Source organism: Ceratotherium simum, chromosome 1 (genome assembly GCF_057802395.1).
Source record: "Ceratotherium simum simum isolate JZ-2026a chromosome 1, ASM5780239v1, whole genome shotgun sequence".
Taxonomy (NCBI): Eukaryota; Metazoa; Chordata; class Mammalia; order Perissodactyla; family Rhinocerotidae; genus Ceratotherium; species Ceratotherium simum.
In genome coordinates, this window is record NC_141900.1 from 11,439,705 (window position 1) to 11,464,806 (window position 25,102).

General features: G+C 42.5%; 1 protein-coding gene and 1 pseudogene across 4 annotated transcripts in view; one reads left to right on the forward strand and one right to left on the reverse strand.

The window, feature by feature from the left end:
• The window catches only part of VOPP1 (VOPP1 WW domain binding protein), a 137,917-nt gene that overhangs the window by 59,915 nt on the left and 52,900 nt on the right, over positions 1–25,102 (reverse strand). For all 4 annotated transcript variants that reach the window (XM_087434243.1, XM_087434174.1, XM_014793666.2 and 1 more), the window contains exon 2: positions 19,360–19,418. In XM_087434243.1, the coding sequence (XP_087290369.1) occupies positions 19,360–19,418 (59 nt within the window). The remainder of the gene's footprint in view (positions 1–19,359; positions 19,419–25,102) is intronic.
• Positions 15,328–15,721, forward strand: LOC101400022 (large ribosomal subunit protein eL33 pseudogene; annotated as a pseudogene).

Genomic DNA, 25,102 nt, shown 5'->3' on the forward strand with positions numbered 1-25,102 from the left:
GATGCAGAACAAATCAGGATGGAGACAATAGAACAGAATTTTCCTTCCTGTTCTACTGTGTGTGTCAGATTCTCAGACTTGCAGGAGAAAGGAACAAACATCACTTTTAACTAAATCCATTCCTCAACATATGTAATTACATGAAACACACACAATTGCTTCAAAAGAGGGATAACAGCATGTACATCAGCAGAAATGGGCCCCTGGAATTGCTTCCTGTTAGCCAAAGATTCTTCACTGTATTCCAGGATCCAAACATAGATTTCTGACAAGGTCAGAGAATGGGATGGTCCACTCTGAGCAGGTGTTAATTTGTAATAAGTACATCACAGACACAAAATCAGGGTGTCTGGCCTCTCCCCCCAGTAAATGATAGGTGATGTGGTCCTGAGGATGCATAACATAAAAGGAAGCATATGTCTGGAAGTGTATCTGCCACGAGTTATAAATGTGTCATAGCAGCAATTAAAGGCAAATATAACAGGATGGCCCCTTTGGGAGTTTTAGAAATCTAAGAAGTTAGCACATTACACCCAGCACTGTCCAGGAGGGAAGGGGTCTGGCCACCAGACACATTGATTCTATGCCTTTGAGTCAAATAAATCTCAAGAGTAGAAAAGGACAACATACTAAGTCAGGGAATGTTCAATGTTAATAAAGCCATGAAATCTTCCTATTAAAGAAAAATGGCCAAACATTGATATGTAAACTTTTCCATGTGGGGTAAAATGGTAATTTATATTAAACTCATTCATGGAAAATCATCTCAGGATCTGGTGGAGCAACTAAAACATGAGTCAAGTATTTAGGGTGGAGGTCTAGAAAGGGAGATTGTGGGGGCTCAATACTTTTGTTCTTAAATAAAGAACAGGACATGACTGAAAAAAAAAAAAAAAAAAACCTGTAGAGTTTTAAGTAAATTCCTGTCAACATCATTTCATTTAAAAGGCAATCCCTTCCCTCACCTGCTGATTAAGTCTCAGCAAACCATCCTCTGCCTTTAAGTATCTGCAAGTACAACAATTTTTTCCCTGTCCAATCCAAGTTTCTTAGCTTGACAGTTGCACTGGTCTCCTCAGTTATATACCATATGTATCCTGATATCTGAACCCACTTCTTACACTACTTGCATGATCATCTGCAAGGAAGCACATGGCAGATGCTTGAAGGCGGCTTCCTGGGTTAGAATCAGGAAATACACTCAGTGTTATCAGAAAACTTCAAGTAACCTGTAAGAAACTGGGCTTCTTGGAAAAACTAAATATATCCCTACAAGGTCTGGAGATAACTCCAATGGGAAAGTGAAACTCTGCGAGGATGGGGCAGAGATCAGCTTGATCCTCAGCCCACTGAATGCCCTTGGCAAATATCCTCATAGAGCCTGAAGAGCTCTGCGCCTTCCTTGTATCAAGGAACCCACCCCCGACCGCATCCGGTAACTGACTTGCCCTTTCAACCTCCCTCCGCAGAGGCTGTGCGCTCCCTGCTGCAGGATCCCTGAGGCGCACGCCCTCTGGGGTTACAGCGCTTTCTTCCTTGTGCAGAAGCCACGTCTGCTCCCACTGGTCCTACTCCCACCTTGCAGGGCCACTGCAGAATAGGCCAGCCCTATCACGTCTGAAGAGGTCCTCATGGTTTCCTGAGCCTTCTCTTCTCTAGGAAAGCATGCCCAGTTGGGGTACAATCTTGGTTTCCCATCATCAAGAGGATGGGTTCACTCTCTTTGCCACACTTACTGCAGCCGCAGACGGTACTAACATTTTTAGCAACCATAACACAGCTGAATCATAATGAACTTTCCGTCAACTAAAACTACTAAGATTTTCTCAGTAAATTCCCTCTTCCCTTCCTATACTGGAACAGTAGGGCTTGGGGACTTTAAATATAGGATCTTAGTGTTATCCATAATAAAATTTAAACTTATGAAATCTGGGCCATGATTTCAGCCCGTCAGGAGCTTTTGGAGCCTCATTCTGTCACTCAAAGCATTCACTATTCCTTCTAGTTTTCTGTCATTTACATGAAGAATCTGAGTCAAGTTTTTTGGGACCCAGGAATACCGAATACTACCCAGCCGATTCTGCTTCTCCTCTCTGTAATGATGCCACTGCAGACAACTTAGCATGGCAGTGTCCAATAACTCCCCAGGACATTCAAGCGGGGAACGAGGCTTGGGCCTGAACAGAGAGTAGAATCTTTGCATGCCCTAAAGCTGTAATCCCAAACCGGAGATCTTCTCAAAGTTCAGCAGGCTGCCTGGAGTAAGAAAATCAAAGGAAGAGAAAGAGAGAAGGCCACCCCACAAAGTCCTGGCCTAGCTGCATGGAATGTCACAGAGAGAAGACCAGGGGTGTAAACGGAAAGGGAGGAGTACACAGGAGCAGAGAGAGCAGGAGCCCTCTCTAGATGTCTTCTAATCAGCTGTCCTAGGTGCCGATCAATCAGATCAGCTCACTGCCTGGATAAAAAGAATGGGGAAGTGAATTTTAAGAAAAGAAAAATAAAAAGAAAGAGGAAATGGATCCAAGACCTTCTCTACCCACAACTTGTGAATACGATTGCTACAGCATACTTTCCATATTTTCATTCAAATCAATGATAAAATATTGATGATGGAGCCAATGGTGAATTCCATTAGAAATCTTCCTTTCATGTTGATATTTTATTAATCATAATTTTATAGGTACAACTATTACACGAGCTATAAATCCTCCTAACTGGCCTATGTATTTGGACCGGAATTCCCTATCTCATCAGATGAGATACTATCAAATGTCTCCATGATACACAGCACACTGTCAACTCAGAGATATCCCAGTCTTATGGTCCCACTGAAGAAATGAGCCCAACCTCACAGGACGTTAGAAGGGCAAAACTAAAATAGTTCTAAATGATCACAAAAAATTCCTTTAATAATCTTTTCTAGATGACGTTCCTGAAGCCTTCACAGAAGTCCCCACCATGTGTGGCGACTGCCCTGGGAGATGAGCCCACTTTTCATCTTTCATACATGTCCTCTTAAAATCTCAGCTTGGCGGGGCCCAGCCCGGTGGCGCAAGTGGTTAAGTGCGCGCTCTCCTGCGGCGGCCTGGGGTTCGCCGGTTTGGATCCCGGGCGCGCACCGACGCACTGCTTGGTAAGCCATGCTGTGGCAGCATCCTACATACAAAATAAGAGGAAGACTGGCACAGATGTTAGCTCAGGGCTAATCTTCCTCAAGCAAAAGAAAGAGGAAGACTGGCAACAAATGTTAGCTCAGGGTAAATCTTCCTCAGCAAAAAAAAAAAAAAAAAAAATCTCAGCTTGGTGGGCTGCTTGTTTCCTAAGCATGCTGACATCCTGGATAGTCCCGCCTCCTGCCTCCTAAACAAAGTCATCTGTTATATCGCAGCTTCTCACTGACTCCATGAAGATCTCCTCCTTTCCAGATGCATATCAATGAGGCACAGCCATCTCTTTCCCAATATTGAGTCTATTATTCTAAAATCTATTACTCACCACCAATTCTACCTTCCTATAACAAGCTTTTTTATTATACTATTTAATGTAATTGTTTATTTTCAGCCTTATTATGGCATAACACGGCAGATCATATCTCCAGTCTTGCCTTTAGGACTCCACCCTACCATTGGAGAGTTCTCCATTTGAGTGCGGCAGCAATAAGTTCTCCCTGCAGAAACCTTTACATGTGGACATAACTCAGACAGGAAAGGAGGAGGTCCAAGAGGGACCCTGCAGCGTCGAGGGGTGACGCTCTGTGATGAGCACTCTGGAAAGCAGTGGTTCTCAACATTGGCTCACACAAGAATTACTAGGTGGCTTTAAAAAATACCTATGCCTGAGAGGATATGAACAGACATTTTTCCAAAGAAGATATACGATGGCTAACAGGCATGTGAAAAGATGTTCAACATCACTGATCATCAGGGAAATGCAAATCAAAACTACACTAAGATATCACCTTACACCTGTTAGAATGGCTATAATCACCAAGACAAAAAATAACAAATGTTGGAAAGGAATTGTGGAGAAAAGGGAACCCTCATTCACTGCTGGTGGGAATGCAAACTGGTGTAGCCTCTATGGAAAACAGTATAGAGATCTCTCCAAAAATTAAAAATCGAAATACCATATGACCCAGCTATTCCACTACTGGGTATTTATCCAAACAACTGGAAATCAACAATTCAAAGAGGCTTATGCACCGATATGTTCATTGCAGCATTATTCACAATAGCCAAGATGTGAAAGCAACCCAAGTGCCCATCGACTGATGACTGGATAAAGATGATTGGATAAAGATATACATATATGCAATGGAATACTACTCAGACATAAAAAAAGACAAAATCATCCCATTTGCAACAACACAGATGGAACTTGAGGGTATTATGTTAAGGGAAATAAGCCAGACAGAGAAAGACAAACACCATATGATTTCACTCATATGTGGAAGATAAACAAATACATGGACAAAGAGAACAGATTAGTGGTTACCAGAGGGGAAGGGGTAGGAGGATGGGTGTAAGGGGTAAAGGGGCACATGTATATGATGACTGACAAATGTACAACTGAAATTTCACATTATAAACTATTATGACATCAATTAAAAAAATATACCTATGGGGCTGGCCCGGTGGCATATTGTTTAAATTCGTGCATTCCACTTCCGTGCGTGGCCCAGGGTTTGCCGGTTCAGATCCTGGGTGTGGACGTACTCACTGCTCATCAAGGCATGCTGAGGCGGCGTCCCACATAGAGGAGCTATAATGCTACAACTATCATATACAACTATGTACTGGGGCTTTGGAGAGAAAAAAGAAAAAGAGGAAGATTGGCAACAGAAGTTAGCACAGGGCCAGTCTTCCTCAAAAAAAAAAAAAAAAAAGCCTATGCCTGTTGGTTGGGAATCACTCCTCAGGTAACTCTAGTACATCGCCAGGACTGAGACCCAGTGACCAAATCTGGAGCACTCTTGCCTGTTATTTCTCTTGACACCAGCAGGAACATGGGGGGTGGGAGTGATGCTGGTTTGGCTTTTCTGATCAGTTTTTTTGAAAAACAGTTTTATTGAGGTATAAATACAAAGAACTGCACAGATTTAATTTGTACAATTTGATGAGTTTGGACATACACCAACACCCGCAATACCATCATCACAATCAAGGTTAACAGACATGTTCTGGTTAGTTTCAATATTGAGTATCTGTGAGGAAAAAGGCTTTTTTAAAAAGAACTTGCATCTTTCCAATCACAAGTTTTAGACCTTTTATCTGTCTGGCTGTCAAGTCAAAAACTGCACAGACCTGACGATGAATTGACAGTTTGTTATTTCTGTCACCCTCAGTTGATGATTCACATGTCAGAATCTTTTCCTTCCTGGTCTGACTTAGTTTCCCTGACAGGCAGGGATGCGCCTGTTGAGACGTATAGTCATACTTTGATGATCTTTTGATTTTGATCTGGTCGACATACCCCATGGCCAAGTCAAACATCTCTGGGCTGCAAAGAGGGGACCACAGTGGCTCTGATGAGACCCGACCTCGAGATTTTGAGGGTGGGGAGGATGGCTGCCTGTGAGACATTCCTCCAGAGACACATCTCTTGCTCGAATAAATGCAAATTGGTTGTATTTAGGGTGGCATGTGAGATCTACCTAGGGAAATTTTACTTTTACTTCTATCATGGAAGAAAGCCTTATAAATGCTTATTATAAGCCCTAAAATTAATAGACCAAATGGGGTAGAAAGTGCTCATTTCCTAATCATTTTAATCCTTGAATAGCTGCTGCCTCAGAGCCCAGGTGCACCAAGCTGAGGGAAAAGATGAGCTGAGATGGACAGAGAGCCTTTAAACCACTGCTGACCTTTGCTAACTCCAGGTTTTGAAACTCCACCCTTATATTTCTGGAGTAGAGGTTTCTCCTCTTTTCTCCTTTCAGTAAATCGCTGATCATTTAAAATCAGTTCTATTAAACGCTATCCTAGAAAACAGGGGGCTTATTCTTCTAGTTTTGGGTTAACTCTCAGATTGAAAAAAATCAATTCTGGACAGAATAGTGAGTAATATGGAAAATGAAAAACAGAAGTCCTTGATCCTATGACCTTATAAAATTTAAATCTGATAATAAATTTCATCTCATTGAAATAACACAAGCATGGAAAATACAAATGGAATGAAATATGAATTTGGCAATGAGATCTGGAAAGCAGATAGATTCTAGTACCCATCAGCTCAAGAATCTAGAAAATTAGATTCAAGGTGACACCTGGCTTACTTGGTTAACTGTTATTTACATGCTCAGAACTCTTAAATCTACACTCTGTCTCTGGACTCCCTCCTGGGCTGTCCATACTTCCTGGATGTGCTGCAAGAACTTCAAACTCAACATGTACACAGCTGACATCCTCCACTCCCTCTTCTGCTAAGTCCCTCCCTGAACCTGTTCTTTTCCTGGTCTCTCTCACTGTCTACCCAACTGGAAACCTCTGAGTTACTGACTCCCTTTGTCCCCACATCGATTCTTCTATGAAATACTACTGAAGCCCAGTGCCTTATTCCTCAGCCCCATTCTCACTGAAAGAGTCAGACCCTCTATATTTTGCCCCTACTACAGCAACAGCCTCCTCACCTCCAGTCTCCAACTTCCATCCAAGTACTGCCCTGACAGCCGTCTGAAAGACCACGCTGATGCCATTGCCTTGCTTTGTGCAAGAGTCTCAACTCCTCAGAAGGCCACTCAAGACCCTTCTCAATGAGCCTCACCCTCCCTTTTCCATCTCATCTCCTACCACCCTGCCAGGCACTCTCAACTCTAGCCTTGTGGTTCCCCAAATACACAATGTACCTTCATACTTCCACACCTTACACTCTCACTATAGCCTCTGAAACTGGTCCTCACCCTTCAAAGATCAGCTCTGTGAGGTCTTTCCCAACACCATCCCCTTGTCCTCCCTCCTACATCATGATCCTCACTTTGCTGGATCTCCACTTATACAGCTCTCACTGTCTACGGTATAATTGTTCACTGTTAAAGGCATCTGTCCTCCATACCAGACCATAAGCTATATAGTTATCTTATCTCATTCCTCTATGTTTAGCCCAGGTACCTACCATGGTTCCTCGCACATCGTCAAGTGTTTTACCTTCAGCAGAAGTGACGTTGCAGTAGAAAGGAGACTCCTTATGATGGGACAATATATTAACTAACATGAACTCAGAATACAAAGTGTACTTTGATTACAATGCTACTCCCAGTGCTGGTGAGGATGGTTGGAAACAGGTGCTCTTACACACTGATGGCTGATTATGACAACCTTTGGGAGGACTAGTCGGGCAGTGTTTATTAAAATGTAAAATAAGCATAACCTTTGCTTCAGCAATACTTGTTCTACAACTTCATCCCATGGCAAAAATAAGTTCTAGTTTGTAAAGACAGTATGTAGGAAGATATTTACTGAGTATTAGGGCACACCAAAAATCCTTTCTCCAAACTCCTAGGGCCACATATGTGGAGAACTCAGAACTGTCAGGATTCATGAATGGTAAGATATGTAATACCGTGTATTACATAATACCACCAGCAGGATCTACATTGAAATATACAATACATCTATTAAAGTCATCAAATAAGGAGGCCATTAGATGAGGAGGCTCTGACGCCTCTGTAGCCTATGTAAGCAAAAGGAGGCCTAAGCCAGAGTCAATACCTATAAACAGCTCAAGGTTAAGAAGACCAACCAATCACAACAGCCAACTAGGCTTTCCCAAATAATGCAACCACTTAAGTTAAAGCCAATCAAATCATTTCCTTGCTTTGCTTCTCTATAAAAACTCTGCCCCTGGCTCCTGTCGGTGGAGTGCTCCTGCCTGATTTGAACTGATAGGTGCTCACATAAACACTTAAAAATTTTAATATGCCTCAGCTTATCTTTTAACACATCATACTAAATAGAATTTTAAAACTAATCCTCCGCCCTCTACGTCCTTCTGGCTAGTCTAAGAATTAGAGTGACATGAGACAGAATAACAGGAGAAAAATCAAAGTTGAGTAACATGTATACATGGGAGAAACCCAGGAAAACTGAGTAACTCAACAAAATGGCCAAAGGCATTAAAATTAGTTTAGGCCAGAGATGGAACTTGGTTATGCAAAAGACCCCTGAAGAAGCTGCAGGCCCAGGTGAATCTCCTGCTGTCAGTTATTTCATTTGTGAAACTAGGAAGGAATGGTCTTAAGGCTTTCTTAGAATTCTAAGAGAATAATATAGATAAATCAAGGACTATCTTTGAGGTCAAATTTTTACCATCTGCCTCCAGATGGGCCACTGGGTTAGCTTGCTTTTTTTTTTTTTTTTTTTTTTTTTTTTTTTTAAAGATTTTATTTATTCATTTTTTTTTCCCCCCAAAGCCCCAGTAGATAGTTGTATGTCATAGGTTCACATCCTTCTAGTTGCTGTATGTGGGACTCGGCCTCGCGTTGGACGGAGAAGTGGTGCCTCGGGGCGCGCCCGGGATCCGAACCCGGGCCGCCAGCAGCAGAGCGCGCACACTTAACCGCTAAGCCACGGAGCCGGCCCTGGGTTAGCTTGCTTTTAAGTCACTGGTGTCTAGTCAAGAAGATCCAACCCACTTCTAACCTACCCTCAATTTTCTGGAAGGAATTACTAGATTCATTGCTATTCATAAAGAACAAGAAACCTGCAAATCTAAATCACCAACTTTCTCTGGCTCGGTTAAAATCACATGGAAAGAGTCATCGTCTGAATAAACGTCCATGTGCCTGACTGCTGGAAAGCTCCAGCTCAACACCTAACAAGATGTCTTAGGAACCCCAAAGTCTGGAACAATGAGTGGCCACAGGCTCCTACATCCATCCTACCTCCTGAATGCGTGATGAATATCTAATTCCCACTGTTGTGTCAACACTAAGACCTGCAGAAGAAAGATGTCTCACTGCTTTGAAGGAAATACCGGGTGGTTGCTTTATAATTGGCAAGCAGGTTGGACCCTTAATGAGCACATCTATCTCACATTTGTATGCTTGTCTCTGCTACAACACAAAAGCTTGCTTGGTCATTCATCTTCTATTCTCAGTGCTCTCAATTATGCTGCACAGCCAGGCAGAGGGTGTCACAGAATAAGCAGGATGAGACCCTGGAGATTATCTAGCATAGGAAACTGTGGCCCAGAAGACTTGCCCAAGATCACACAACAACCAATTGGCAGAGCTGGACAAGAGAAGGTCTCTTGACTTCCAGACCCTAAAAGACTTTTCATCACCAAAGCATAATGGTGAGTCACTCCTTCCCTTCTCCAGGCCACCATCTGTGTCAGTCACCTAAACGTGTAGTGAGATCCTTCTCTGTGCCAGTGTGTAAGCAGAGAAGATATGAAAGTCAACAAGAGGTAACTCATGCCCTTGACGAACTCCCAGTCTAGGGAGGAGACGATGGATGTTTTATTTTGACAACAGTAAATCTAATAATGGAGCACAGTACCAAAGCACCAAAGAGGCACACGCACCCCTCAGCTCAAACAGTGAGAAAGGAAGAGAGGGGGCCACTATCAAAAATTTCTGGAAGAGACTATATGTGTAACGTGCTTAGAAAAGTAAGCACATGGTAAGCACTCAATAAATGTCAGCTATGATTATTTTTAATCCTTGCATTACAATTAATTCCCTCATAATTCCCCTGACAAAGTGGAGGGCCCTGCCTCAGCTACAGTCTGGGAAAACTCAGGGACATACTCTGCTGTGAGGGAGACGTGGGAACATGAGTGGAGCCTGGTGACTGCTGGAAGGTGAGCCGGGGCTGTGAGGGTCTGCCAGCCCTCCATGTGAAGTTCTTCTACCACTGTCAACTCCAGAGAAGGCCTGGAGGTCCCTGGTCCCCCACACTTGGAAACTCACCTGACACAAGCTTAGCATCATATCACCTTCTGCCTGCTGCTGCCTCCCAAGCCTTCTCCCACCTCTGCTCTTGTAGACACATGCCCTTACTCAGATGCGGGATATGGACAAGAGAGCCTCTGGGACAAGCTGTGGAGTGCTCAAGCTGCAAATCTAAGCAGAAAGGGGGACATTTCTTACAGACAGGAGATACACTGCTCCTGATCTGAGAGGCCCCCACTGCCCACAAAGGGGTAGGTTAAGGGTGTGGTAGAGCCCACTCAGGCACCAAGAAGGCCCTTGTAACTTCTGGATACTGGAGAGAAGCTGGGAAGGGCCTCTCCTGAGTCAGCAAGAGCATGCCCCACAGTGAGGCAAGTTCGTCCAGTGCTCCTGCCTCTTTGGGGCAGCAGTCCTCACATCTAAAGTCAGGGGTTCCATCTGGTCATCTCTGGACACAGACCCACTGAGCCTTTCCAAACTATAACCAAATTGCAAATATTAGTGATGATACAGACATTAGGAACATGCACAGAAGAATCTACCCTTGAAGCCACTGAATGCAATAATTACCATTACCACACCATCACCATCGTAACAGAAGAGCTGAGGCCTAGAGGCCATGTGACCTGCTGGGTCACTCAGCTGGTGGGAGCAGGAGAGCCCAGAACTGACCCCCTGCACCACATGCAGGGCTGCCCTTCTGCACACGCAGGAGCACCGGGTGCACCACTCGAGACAGAAGAGGAGCTCCCAGTCACCTAACACGAGACAAAGGACTCGGAGCTTCCTGCAGCCACCTGCGCATCGAAGTAAGGTAGCTTTGAAATGGGATGTAGACTTTTCTCTGACAAATGCCACCTTTGTCAGCAGTGCTTTCTGAACTCTCATCAAACAGGGAGGAAAAAGTGCTCCTTTACATCTGTGCAGCCCCATGCCTGCCGCTGAAACCAGCAAACAGCCATTGATGATTAAGTAGCTAGGGACTGAAGTTTTTTTCCCTTTTTACAATTACTGGCTGTAGCTTTTAGCTGTTTACCCGCCCATTGTTAACTGCGCTGTTTAGGCAATATGCTCTCTGACTCCCACTGGGTTCCTGTAGATAACATCTCCCTGGTTATCACCATGGTAATGGATGTTTGAGCTGTTTTTCAGGAATTGGAACCCCCTGTCCACTTCAGGACGGTTGAGACCACCAACCCATCAACTGGGTCCGCACAGATTTCAGATAAGCGACCTTTTGACGTCAAGAGGCTAAAAACTCCACCCTCGGGTCATGCCAACGCTGTTTTGTGAACATGCGTCCCTATGAAGAGGCATGAAGTCTGACTACGCCTGAGCAGATCATCAATTACCTCACCTTTCCTCACCTCCAATCATCTATCTCCACATTTCAGACCACCCTGCCCCTACCCCGTAAATATCCCTGAGTCCTTATTTTTGAGGAGGCGGATTTGAGACTCATTCTCCTGTTTCCTGACTTGGCTGCCATGTGATTAAACCCTCTCTCTCCGCAAACTCGTCGCCTCAGTGATGGGCTTTCTGGGCGGCGGGCAAAACAAACCTGCTTTGGTAACACCACAGCCCCACGCCCGCCACAGCCCCACAACGTGCTCTTTGGCATAGTCCTTCCCTTAGCTTCTCATCTCGTGCCTCCAGCAGCTCACATCACATTCTAAGCTGTGCAGGCAAAGGGGGTTGAACAAGCAAGTCTTTGGCCGAAGAACTCAAGTAGAGAATGAAAGCAGAGGAATTAGATTGGGAGAGGCCACGTGACCACCCTGCTATTTTTATTTTTTTAAAAAAATAACTTTATTGACACATAATTCACATACCATATAATTTACTCACTTAATGTGCACAATTCAATGGCTTTTAGTACATTCACAGAGTTGTGCACCCACCACCACAATCAATTTTAGAACATTCATTATCTCAAAAAGAACCCCTGTACCCACAAGACAGGGCTTGCCTGGTGGTCACCCTGCTGTTTCTAAATCACATTGTTGCTAAGAGGAGACACCTAGTAAGCCCCGAACCAAAGTACTGTGGGAGATCAAGATTTGGCCACCCTGAAATCTATCTCTTTACCTTGGTTGTTTTCTCTGAGGACATTTGACCTCCCCCACTAACTGCCTAAAGAACTTGACATAGTAACTCCTTCCTGGAACAGCTCTTCTATCTGATGGCTGTAATACAATGTAAAATAGATGTTACAATAGAAAAGGCACCAACAAGCCACCTTATCAGAAGTTCTGTCTCTCTGGCCACATTCTCTGGATGGCCCTGCAAGGAGTTGCCAGACAAACATTTACATTTATAAGGGAAATCTCCATTTGTAAAGGTATCTCTCTCTCTGTATTGGGAAGAGGGGGGATGACCTCATTCTAGAAACTCATCAATGTGGAAGGTGAGGCCTTAAATCTGCATAATAACTTTACCCTTGTTTACAATGCTTTAGTGGTAATCTTCTGTAACTGACACTCCCCACCCCCAACATTCTCCTCTGTCTAGCTGAAGATGGTATTTTAAGACAAGAATTCCTGCTATTGTGTTGAGAAACGCAATGTCCCTGCTTTCTCCCATGTATACATGTTATTAAACTTGGTATTATTTTCTCCTACTAACTTGTCTTGTTAATTATTTGGCCAGCCATAAGAACCTTAAGGGAAAGGGCAGAGGGGGATTCTCCCTCTTCCCCCACAGTACCAAAAAGGCACATTTTAATTAGAATATTTTGAAATGGCAGCCTGTAGACAGTAAAGAAGGGTAGTGAGGTGAAGGGCAGGAAGACAGAAAGGTAACAGGAGAGAGGTGTGAAATGTGTGTTGCTTCTCTGTTCAGATGCCAAAGGGAATTTTTCTTCAAAAATAAGGAGAATATTTTGTTTATACATATACATACGCAGTCTTCCAGTTCAACATTGGTAAAATAAAAATTAAAGAAATAAAAAAAACCTTGATGAAGGGAGAGGACAGAGAGAGAATTTAGCACAAAGAAATCAAAACAGGTGAGAGTAATTTTGTATGTCTAGATAGCTACAGTGGAAATCTAATTATCTTTAAAAAAAATTAGCCTCTATTAGCTTGATAACTGTAATGCAGGAATGAAATTCAGGAATATGCAATGAGGAAGAGAAGTAGGAGGAGGGCCACCTGGGATCTCTGTGGACACAAATGAGATGAGATTTCAAATGCAAGAGTAAAATCTCTAAAACAAGTTTGCAACCTGGATGCTTTCTCCCCAGGCGTTCCGTGATAAATCATAAGCACAAAACAGGAATATATTTTCTGCAGGGGAAAAAAAATCCGATAACAGAATAAAAGGACACCATCTTGAGTTAATATATCTTTAAGGAATTATCTATTTTGGAAAATCTCATATAAAGCACTTTACCCAGAAGAAATAAAAAGGTAGAATGTACTAGGAATATATTTTTTAAATGAAATCTGTTATAACTCATGGGTTTTTAAATTTAACGTTAAAGGTGCTTCAAAAATAACTGGCCAATTACATATTATTATACTGCGGCTCCCCAAGGCATGGCACCTTCCCTGGCCTGCAGCCCCGTATCCCAGCAACGACACATGGCAGACACTCAACAAGCGTCTGTGGACTGATAAACCAGAAGCAGCCTCTCCGTCCCTCGAGCAGTACCTTGCGTGCTAAGCATGTGTCACGAGGCGAATCTGGCGCAGAGTGGAGACCACATGGCAGTAACCTGGATGCTACGTCTTGATGCCCAGGCCCCTAGCAAGAGTGAGCTGGGGCTGGATATGACTATCCATTACCTGCACCACCGTCTGTGCCAACTCTGCAGAAACCACGGTGGAGTCGGCTTCAAGGAACAGCAGAGTTGTTCGTACGTCTTCCACAGGCCCTAACGCTTCCGGTTGGGGTTGTGATCTTTCTGTGGCTACCATGTGGCCTGCAGCAAATCTATCCTTAAGCAACATAACCTTGGATGGAGTAGAATATTTCTAAGCCACTTTTCCTCACTCCCCTTGGATAAAAATGCTTATTACCCCAACATGATGGAAAGCAGAGAGAAGAGCTTTCATGCATTAAATATCCCAACAGCCTAGATGTGGACAGAAAACAGCAGCTCTCCTCCTTGGCACCATGAAGCCCATGGGTGTGTCAGCACATTGGCATCCCTCTTAGTGTAGGAAAGTTCAAGTTCAGCATGTAGCAGCACCAATCTCATATACACACACAGCAGATATGCAAGCTGGCCTTGGGTGTGTATATACTTGTATATGATTTCAGTGTTGACCATGCATGGGCCCGGTGCTACACACCAGAAGGTCAGCACTCATGGTCACATCTCATGAAGAAGCTAACTGGGAAGGTCAAGGGCTAGTAAAGCATAGAGCAGAGTGATGGAACGTTTGGAACTGGCTAAAGGTACTGACTTCACAACGCTGTGAATATACAAATGCAACTTTAAAATATACAAATGTTCACTTTAAAACGGCTAATTTTGTAATGTGAATTTCACCTCAATTAAAGAAAAGTAGTAGAGCAAATATTTAAATCCTGATCTACTGGACTCCGGAACACTTAAAATCTATGATTAAGGAAAAGGTGCGAAAATATAGAAAATAAAACCAGGGAGAAGCATGCTGGTAGAAAATAAATTGTGTAAACATGAAGACCAACATCAGTGCCATGCACTGTGCCAGGCACTGGGGTTCAATAAATGTACACGTCAAGGCCCAGTCCAGGAAGCACTCACAAGGCATACAATACTGTGTGAAGACCATCCAAGATGCTCTATCAGAGCTAAAATGAGGAAGGAGGAACAAATTCTGAAGGAAGGCTTCCCAGCCAGTGAGGAGTCTGCCAGGCAGAAAATTGGGAAACAGTGAAGAGTAACCTGCAAAAGTCAATGTTGACTGCGTGGTGGGGACTAGAAGAAAACACATCCACTCAATGTTCAGGGATGTTCACTGTGTGCCAGGCACTATCCTAGGCATTTGGGAGTTCAAATATTTAAAAGTCATGGTCCTTGCCCTCATGGAACTCACAACAAAAAGAAGATAGAACCAGACACATATCTTGGAAAGCTACTGTTTAAAGGTGGCTAAGAATTTGGATTTTGTTGCTGACGTTTTTAAGCAGGAAAGTGACATGAAAATTTCAGTAATTTAGAAAGAAGTGAAAACTTGATGGGAGAAGAGAATAAAAGGAGACCCATTAGACAGTCATCTATAGATTCAATGCAATCTCTCTCTATCAAAATCCAACGGGAGTTTTCACAGAAAGGAAAAAAAAAATCCTGAAATTTGTATGGAATCACAAAAGACCCCAAATAGCCAAAGCAATCGTGAGAAAGAAGAACTAGAGGCATCACATTTCTTTATTTCAAATTATATTACAAAGCTATAGTAATCAAAACAGTATGGCTCTTTCCGCCACCTTGGAGACTGTGGAGGCCTGCTGGAGACAGGACTTCTAAAACGACAAGTATGTCTGGAAGGCTATGGTCCAGGGCCACGTTTGCTGGCTATAAGCAGGGTCTCCAGAACCAGAGGGAGCACAGAGCCCTTCTTAAAATTGAAGGTGTTTATGCTCGAGATGAAACTGAATTCTATCTAGGCAAGAGATGTGCTTATGTGTACAAAGCAAAGAACAAAACAATGACTCCTTGTGGCAAACCTAACAAAACCAGAGTAATCTGGGGAAAGGTAACTTGTGCTCATGGAAACAGTGGCATGGTTAGTGCCAAATTCTGAAGCAACTTCCTGCTAAGGCTATTGGACACAGAATCCATGTGATGCTGTACCCTTCAAGGATTTAAACTTATTGAAAAGTAAATAAATAAAAGTGAGGATTTGTAAGGGAAAAAAAAACAGTATGGTACTGGCATAAACACAGATACATGGACCAACAGAATAGAACAGGGAGCCCAGAAATAAACCCTTGCATATTCAACTAACATTCAACAAGGGATCCAAGAACACATAGTCTCTTCAATAAATGATGATGGGAAAAGTGGTGAAACATATGCAGAACAATGAAATTGGACCCCTATCTTATACCACTCACAAAAATTAACTCAAAATGGATCAAAGACTTAAACACAAGACTTGGTACCATAAAACTCCTAGCAGAAAACTTAGAGAAGAAGCTTGTCAACATTGGTCTTGGCAATGATTTTTTTTGGAAATGACACAAAAATCACAAACAACAAAAGCAAAAAGCAACAAAAGGGACTACATCAAACTAAAAAGCTTCTGCACAGCGCAAGAAACAATCAGTAAAATGAAAATGAAACCTACAGAATGGGAGAAAACATTTGCAAACTATATATCTGATAAGGGACTAATATCCAACATACACAAGGAACTCATACAAATCAATAACAAAAAACCGAAATAATTCAATTAAAAAACAGGAAGAGTAACTAGACAGACAGTTTTTCAAAGACGACATATAGATGGCCAACAGGTACATGAAAAGGTGTTCAACATCACTCATCATTAGGGAAATGCAAATCAAAACCACCATGAGATATCACCTCACACCTCTCAGAATGGCTATTCTCAAAAAGACACGAGATAAGCGTTAGTGAAAACGTGGAGAAAAGTGAACGCTGTACACTGTTGGTGGAAACGTAAATTGGTGCAGCCACTATGGAAAATAGTATAGAGGTTTCCCAAAAAATTAAAATAGAACTACCACACGTTCCAGCAGTCCCACTTCTATATATATGCAACGGAAATGAAAACAGGATCTTGAAGAGATGTCTGCATTCCCATGTTCATTGCAGCATTAGTCACAATAGCCTAATACAGAAACAACCTAAGTGCCCATCAGTGGATGAACGGATAGAAAAGATATACACACACACATGCGCACACACAATGGAATATTACTCAGCCATGAGAAAGAGGAAAGTTCTGCCATTTGTAATAACATGGATGTACCTTGGAGGCATTATGCTAAGTAAAATAAGTCAGACAGAGAAAGACAAATACCGTATGACCTCACTTATGTGTGGAATCTAAAAAAGCCAAAATCATAGAAACAGAGTAGAATCGTGGTTGCCAGAGTATGGGGAGTGGGGGAAGTGAGGAGATATGGGTCAAAGAATACAAACTTCCAATTACAAGATGAATTAGTTCTGGGGACGTAATGTACAGATTATAGTTAACAATACTGCATTACATATTTGAAAGTTGCCAAGACAGTAAATTTTAAATGTTCTCACCACAAAAAAGAAATGGTAATTACGTGACATGATGGAGGTGTTGGCTAAAGCTGTGGTAGTTATCATTTTGCAACACTCCTCATTTTGCAACATGTGAGTGTATCAAATCAACACACTGTACAACTTAAACTTACACAATGTTATGTCAATCATATCTCAATAAAGCTGAGAAAAAAAAGAAAATTTATGCAATGGTTGAGATGAGCACAGAGGCACGGATTCAGGTGACGGCAATGGGAACAGAGAAGCAAGGAACAGAAAGATCAGAGGTAGAATCAAGACTATGTATGGCTGGGGTTTTCTTTTGTGTGTGTGTGTGTGAGTGATGAAGAGCAGCCCTGAGCTAACATTCGATGCCAATCCTCCTCTCTTTGCTGAAGAAGACTGGCCCTGGGCTAACATCCGTGCCCATCTTCCACTACTTTATATGGGACACTGCCACAGCACGGCTTGACAAGTGGTGCGCCGGTGCGCACCTGGGATCCAAACCTGTGAACCCCGGGCTGCCGCAGCGGAGTGCGCTCACTTAACCGCTACACCACTGCGCAGGCCGCTGGTTGGGGTTTTCAAGTGGCTATGGGATTAAATGACATTAATTCACATAAAGGGCATAGAACAATGCCTAGTCTGTATTAAGTGCTCAATAAACATTAACTTTTGTTATTTTTATATTGAGCTTCAGTACTAAAATAATAGAGTGATTTTACTTTTTAATTTTCAGGACCCTTCCCCTTACCACAGTAGAGAAGAGAGGTGAAAAGAATCCAAATCAGAGGGGCTGAGTGACAAGAACAAGGCCTGTCTTTTATTCTGTTAATGCAAAAATACTTTCAAAATATGTAGTGAATAAATAAATGAATAAAGGAACAAACGAGCAAGTAAATACAGAACAGCAATGACCTCCGACACCCAACCTCTGAAAAACCAGGAAATGGTTCATCAGTTGAGCTACAAAACAACTTGAGAAAGATCCACTTTCAAGGAAGAACACATAGGAAGACATGGTTGATTCACAATAGCCTAAGAAGCAGAATCAGAGAACTAAAGTTTACCAAGGCAAATTCACTGTACTAAGAAAAACCAAAACATTTTATCTCCCTGTTATCCCATAACCATTTTTCTCCAGCCTGACAACTCTGTAACTTGAATCCAAGTCCTTATGCTGCTGCTTTATTTTCCAAGTGTCTTTCTGTAGCTGCACAGGCTTTCTGCCAGGATTCCTGCAATGTGGGGCATGAAGGACTCCCGCTTGTCAACCGGAAACCAAGGCAGGAAAACTGTCCATTTCCCTGTGCTTCGTCCCCACTCACAGCCAGGCAGCCTTCCTCCTCCCACATTGGTCTCTTCAGATTAGAAACTCCCCAAAAAGGACTGGTAAGAAAGAGATACATCCTGGCCAATTAAGAAATACCCCTCTTGGCTATTATTATATATTTCCTGTCCGATCTCCCTATACGCTAGAATATAGTGTTTCTGCTATAATACAATTATATATGCATTACTGAAAAATCTCATATTTTGCAAATTCAATACTAAAAATAACCAAGTTTTTGGGTAAAACTGGTTTAGGGCATTCCATTCAAAACCTATGGAACTTCAAAACACAATCAAAAATAATAATTAACCACCTGGAGAGTTAATCTGGCCACCTAGGCAGGTGGTTCAGTATAGCTAGTGGCTAATACAGTAGATATTAAAAATGCATAAAAACAATAGGGGAAGTGCGGTAATGCTTTAATTACAGTAAGACTGGCAGGCACTGAGGGCACAGGAAGAATCACGTGAGGCTGTGGCTGCACCCGTCTGGAGAGGGGCCCATGCCAGGAGATCACTGAGACTTCAGACATACAGAGTCACAGCAGTGGGGCTAAGAACTTTTTCCTGTCCTGTTCAAGTTCAAAATTCTACTCCTAGTACCCTTGCTCTCTTTGCCTAGGAAAATTTTATAAGCCAACATAACTTTGGCTTTATACAGACATCCTGCCCCTTTTGACCAATCACGTATGAACTAACATGCATCACAGAACAGAGCTGTGAGTGTCCTCACACTGTCCTCAAAGTAACTGGTCTGAGTGTCCTTAGGGAGGATGCCTGCTCATTCATGAGCTGATGCAGGAGAAACCAAGGGTGAAGGCCTCCCAAGAGAGGGCTTTTTCCATCCCATAACCAGTTCTATTACCTATTAAAGAAATAATTCCCAGAGAAAGATGTGACCACAGAATTAAACCAACAGAGAAGTGCAAATACTTACATATAATATGTTGGATAGAGTCCTTCAAAATACCAGCAATGTTTTTTGGCCTCTGTACACTGGAAATAGAAGGAAGAAAAACCTTTGTCAGTGGTAAGTAATGTGCATACTGTTGAGAAGATCTCAAAAAAAGAAACAAGGAGGGATGAGTGGATACAGCTTCAAGCATGAAAAGCAGGGGATTCAAGAGAGACAATGAATTAGAAAGAGATCCACTCCCACCATGACTTTCTACTTCTTTACATTTTTTAAAAGGGAGGAAAACATCTATTTCCCTATTATTTTCCTAGCCTTTCCTATCTCTAAATACACTGAGCACGACCAATTCATTAGAAAGGTAAATTAAAGACAATCCATTTTTTAAAAGTTACAGAAAGAATGACAGAAATAAAGTATTATAAAGATTACATTTTCCTCCAATTTTTGTTTTGGAAAGACATTTCCCATAGTTTTAACACTCCTAGATATTTATATTTCAGAATATTCTAAAAGCCATATTCAAGTCATTGATCCCCCAGTGGGGACCTACGTCGTCTGCCGGAGTCCCTGAGTCAGGATTCACTCCCCAGCATCAGTGGCGCTCTCTGAGAAAGAAGGAGGAGGGGGACAAGGAAAGACAATAGGAGCCTCCTCCGTGCTTTCCAACGAAGTCCAACACTTGACACACTGGAGGCAGGGCAGAGCAGGTGCACTGCCACACTCGTGGCTTTACTACGTCACACACCCCCAACAGGTGGGAGGAAGCCAATGGCACCAGCTGCTGTGTGAGAGCCCTAGGCACAAATGCTCTGATGTATCTGAACAAGACTCCTCTAAAATCATTCTACTTGTGCCGTTATTTCTTTTTTAAATCACAACTTTCTACCTCCATGATCTAGTTCATGGCCTCTGTGAAAATAACACCTTCACAATATTATAGTGCAAAGCCACCAGCAGCCAGAACACCAGGAAAGGCACCATGACAACAACCATGTCTTTGTCAAGGCAGGAGCTAACTGTCTTGCCCCCTCTCCCCCCACCCTCCTCCCATGGGGCGGTAGGCAGGCCAGCTCCCTGGGGCTTGGCCAGGACTGCTCCCTCCTCCGCCTTTCCTAGCCTTAGCAGGTAGATGGTGACACCCTCCTGCCACAGTCTGCCTGACAGCTGTGAGCAAGTTCAGAAACAGACCCCAAATCTATAGCAAAATGCCAAAGGAGAGGTGAGTGCAAATGTTATGTGTTATGCTGGCTAAATCAGACAGGTTATGAAAAGAGCGTGAAACAACACTGGTTTTTTAAAAATGTGATTTAAGATACTCAGAAGCACACTCAGGCAGCCTGAAATGACCAGTTTTATTAATGGAAAATGAGTTTAATTTAGACTATGTTAGCTCCTGTCCAGTTCAAGAAATGAGCCAAAGAAATCCATTTATTTTGGCAAGGAAGGGCAATTTCAGGTCTCTGCTGTAAATTACAATTCCTTTCACTAGAGTCTTCTATGATAAACTGAGAAACCAGGTCTTTCTTCGCGGTGGCATTTTAAACGTTTCTTCTTTATTCCTCATAACCACCAGAAACAGGTGCACTTTCTTGGAACTTGACACCAAGCTCCACACAATCAAGAAACAGCCTCCTCTGATGTGGCCCTGAAGCTCAGGGAACACCAGAACTCAAGGCTGAAACCCCTTCCCCTCCTGCTGCCTTGGCCCCTCCTATGAGCATCTCCACCAAGGCGCAGTCCCACAGACCCAGGAGTGAGGGCCAGTGAGGCCTGAGCGGTGCAGCAGATGCAGACTGCTACCCCGCCCACAGTCGCCTACTGTGGGACAGCCCGTTATCTAAAGAGTTCCCTAACCTGAAGCACCACTCGTTTGAGATCCCAGTACCCCATCTCCTAACTATTAAGGTAATAACAAAAATAATATTATGTATTGCCTATGAAGATTGTTTCTTGGTAATTAGGAATACATTTTATAGGTTAAAAAACTGGGGCCCCTAATGGGTCTCTTATTCCAAGCCACAAAGTTTCTTTATGGCAGCAAAATTAATAACTATGGGCATTATTTCTCCTAGACTAATCAATATTACCCTGAGTAACCTACTTTGCCCACCACCAACTCCCTCGTATTGTCCTATGACTATAGGATGGCAGAAGAGAACCAGACTGAGCCATCAAGAACCTGCTCATGGGTCTGCCATTAACAGACTTTGGGGAAAGCAGCTCTCCCAGCCTCGGCCTCCTCAATGCTCAGCTGCCTGCGTGGTGGGTGGGTGTGAACATATACAGGTCTGTGTATGTAAATCTATGGGAGATGAGCTTCAGAGCTACAATAGGTTACATAAAAGCACTGAATCGTCACATAAAGCACAACTCCCCAGGCACTCTCATACATGGCTGTTGGGAAGGAAATTCAGCCATTTCTGATAAACTACTAATGCGTTTCTCTTTAATCACTGATTCTCTCTCTACAAATATGGAACACCATATGCACAATGTTATTTATCGTGGCATTATTTCTAATAGCAAAATCCTGGAAACAACGTAAATGCCCACTCATAGCAAGCTGGTTAAAGAAACAATAGTGCAGCCACACAGTTCAGTACTAAGCAGCCAGCAAGAATGAGGTCTCTCAGGACCAGTATGAAATGATTTCCCAGATGCAGTGTTAACTGAAAAAGCGATATGCAAAAGGGTGTGTCTAGTATGCTACTTTTTATGGAAAAGGAAAATTGTACGTTTGGTTAACTTTTTACAAAAAGAATCACAGGAAAAACTAATGAAAATGTTTACCCTATCGGGGATGGGTGGGGGTAGCAGAGACAGGGACAAGAATGAGGTTTCTCTGAGTATATTTTTTATATAGTTCAACTTATGAATCCTGTAAACGTTTTTTATATTCAAAAAAATAAAGTTAAGTCAAAAAGGAATTTTAAAAAATCCACTCTTCTCAGATTGAAAATATTTACTAAAGACTACCATGGCATTATTGCACATATCACTCTTTGCCTGGAGCAACCAAACAGAGCAGATAGCTGGGAAGTCAGTACTCACAAGAAATTTATCAAGATAACACACTCTGCTCTTGGTACCCCTCCTGGTGCCCTCAGATGTCAAGGGCACTATTTCCATCCCACTCTTCCTTTGACCTCCCCCAAATTTCTTTCAGGCTTTTGTTGCTCAGATATTCAATAATGTCACTAATGCCCACTTGCTGGTTACTCTTGCTCACAGTTATTGCTAATAACTTTTTACCATTTTTAATCTAAGCTATGCAAATAAGACCTATTTTGAAAAATATTAACCCCAGTTTGTTCCTTTATAAAAGATTCTCTTAATCAAATGTTATGGCCATATTTCCTGAAACAGAAGAGAAAATACTCTTTAAACTGAGCTACCTAGGATTAAAACAGAGTTTCATTTTATTGTTACTGCAATTATTTTAAGCTCTTGAAATTTGCTAATATCCAGGCAACTTCTTCACTATTTTTGGTAGCTGGACTTTTACAATACTTTTCTTGTAAAGAATATCAACACTGTAACAATTCACATATATGACTAACTCACTAAAGCTAATATGTGGTATTATTCCATTTTACAGCTGGATAGCATGAAGAACACAGTCATATGTTTCATTAATCAACTGAAAACACTGAATGAGGACTGAGAAGTCCTGATAATTTTTGTTGTTGAGTCTTTCTTTCAATAAATGCTTGTAAATTGAATACCAGGTGTCAAAGGCAGCTGGCACACTGATCCGTGAGGCCCTGTGGCAAGAATGGAGATTAGGTTCCACAGGGCAGGACATGGAGAGTGAGATTCCTGCTGGAAACCACCCAGGGTTGAGAGCCAAATACTGCCAAGTGAAAGTCTACAAAGAAAGCCATAATTTGCCTATTAATTTCAATCTCCAAATCTAGCATAAGCACCAGGATTCAGGGCAGGGCTAGACAGCTGGAGCTCTGGACATGTGGTCAAAATGGGAGTTTGTGAAGGATGACTAAAGGGGCCTTCCAGAGCACTCCCAAACACTGGTGGGCCCTCAGAGGTGGCCTCATGAGCAAGCATATGGGTGGTATGGGGACAGTCAGAAAGAAGGCATTGTGCTACATTCCACTGGAATAAGCACCCAAATCGAGGGGCAAGGAGGGATCTGTCCTACAGAGAAAGGACGAATCAAAACCTACAGAACTGGGTTCTAATCTTGACTGCTACTTACCAGCCATGTTGCCAGTCTGGATCTCAGCTTCCTTATTTCTAAAATAGCATAGATTCTCTTCCTTGCTGGATTTATAAGATGGCTGTATGAAGTAACTGAGATTACTGTAATGTATCAAAATGCCTGGCCGGATTGGGGTATAGTTCACTGAATCTCATAGCCAGCCAGCAACTCTACCCCCACAGGTGTATCTGGAAGCAAGCTGTCTTAATTCTCGGGAACAGATGACTTCTGGCTCACTTCACTGTGATCATCTACCATCTAAGCAGAAGCAATGCCTCTAAACCTCTTGAGAACAAAGATTCTAAGTACACAATACCTTACATTTTTGTGTGGTATTTAGTTTTCTAAAATTTCCCTAAACCTCTCCAAAAAAGTTTAAGAACTATATAAACTAAGAAAAAAAATCAATTTCAGGGTTATATCCTCCCCTAAAAATAGGTCTACCCATTCTGCAAAGATACGATCATGATTTCTTAAGGATTAACCATCTACTGAAACAGAAAATATATATGTTAGGAGAGCTCAGGTCAGCTGCTTTGTGTTACCAACTGGGTATCCTCAATAGTGAGGGTGCTGTACCAGGTTCTGGGCAAAAAGCAGGCCCTCAATGAGCTCATAATGTAATATTCCTTCCTTGTGTATAATGGAAGGAATAATAAGCATAACCATCTATTTCTTGAAGAGATCATAGAGAGTAGCAACATACAATTTATAAACTATTAACAAAGCAGAATATGTGAGATTGTGAGAAAATGTCTACTGTCAGGAGCAATTCAATTGAGGGTAATCCAAGATTTAAACTGGAGATGCTTATGAGACATCTGTGCTCAGGGAAGAATCCCGGTGATCTATTATTCATGGACTAGAATATCTATAAATGTAGTTAAGCCCTTCTAAATATGGTTATCCCTATTTAGCCAGATCTAAATAAGCCCAAAAGAACAAATCCTTGCTAATCTCTAGTAGTAATCCTCATATTCACATAAATTATTCTACATCTATCTGTACTGAATATAGGAGGACCCAGGGTGCAATGGTTTAATAAAATGATACCTTTTTTTTCTATTCCAAGCGAAAAGAACAGCTGTACCACAACACGTGGTCGACTTTGAGAGAACTGAAGCTGCCCATGACTTTGAGACACACGGGGTCAAATGGATTCAAAACACTATGGATTTTATCTAAATTCTACCCCTTCTCCTTTTGTTCAGTGGCGGTTGAGCTGGGATCTTTAAATGAATAGCAAACTGGTAAACCAGTGCTTCACTAACAGAACTAACTCACCGACACTTGGAGAATAAGGATCCTTATTTTACTTATAGCAGTGACAGCTTTAGCCAGTCTGCCCTGGGCTAGTAAATCCACAATTTGCTTTGAAATGGTGGGAAGGCTTGGGAGGATCAGCCCAGGGCTCTCTCTGTCCAATGGGCAAGGCGTCCTGCCGCTCCTTGATGCTGCTTTCACATCCGCCAAGAACTAAACTTGACACACACACTGCGAGAGCCCAGCGGTGTTCAGTTCCTGCCCAATCAGAGTAGGCGTTGA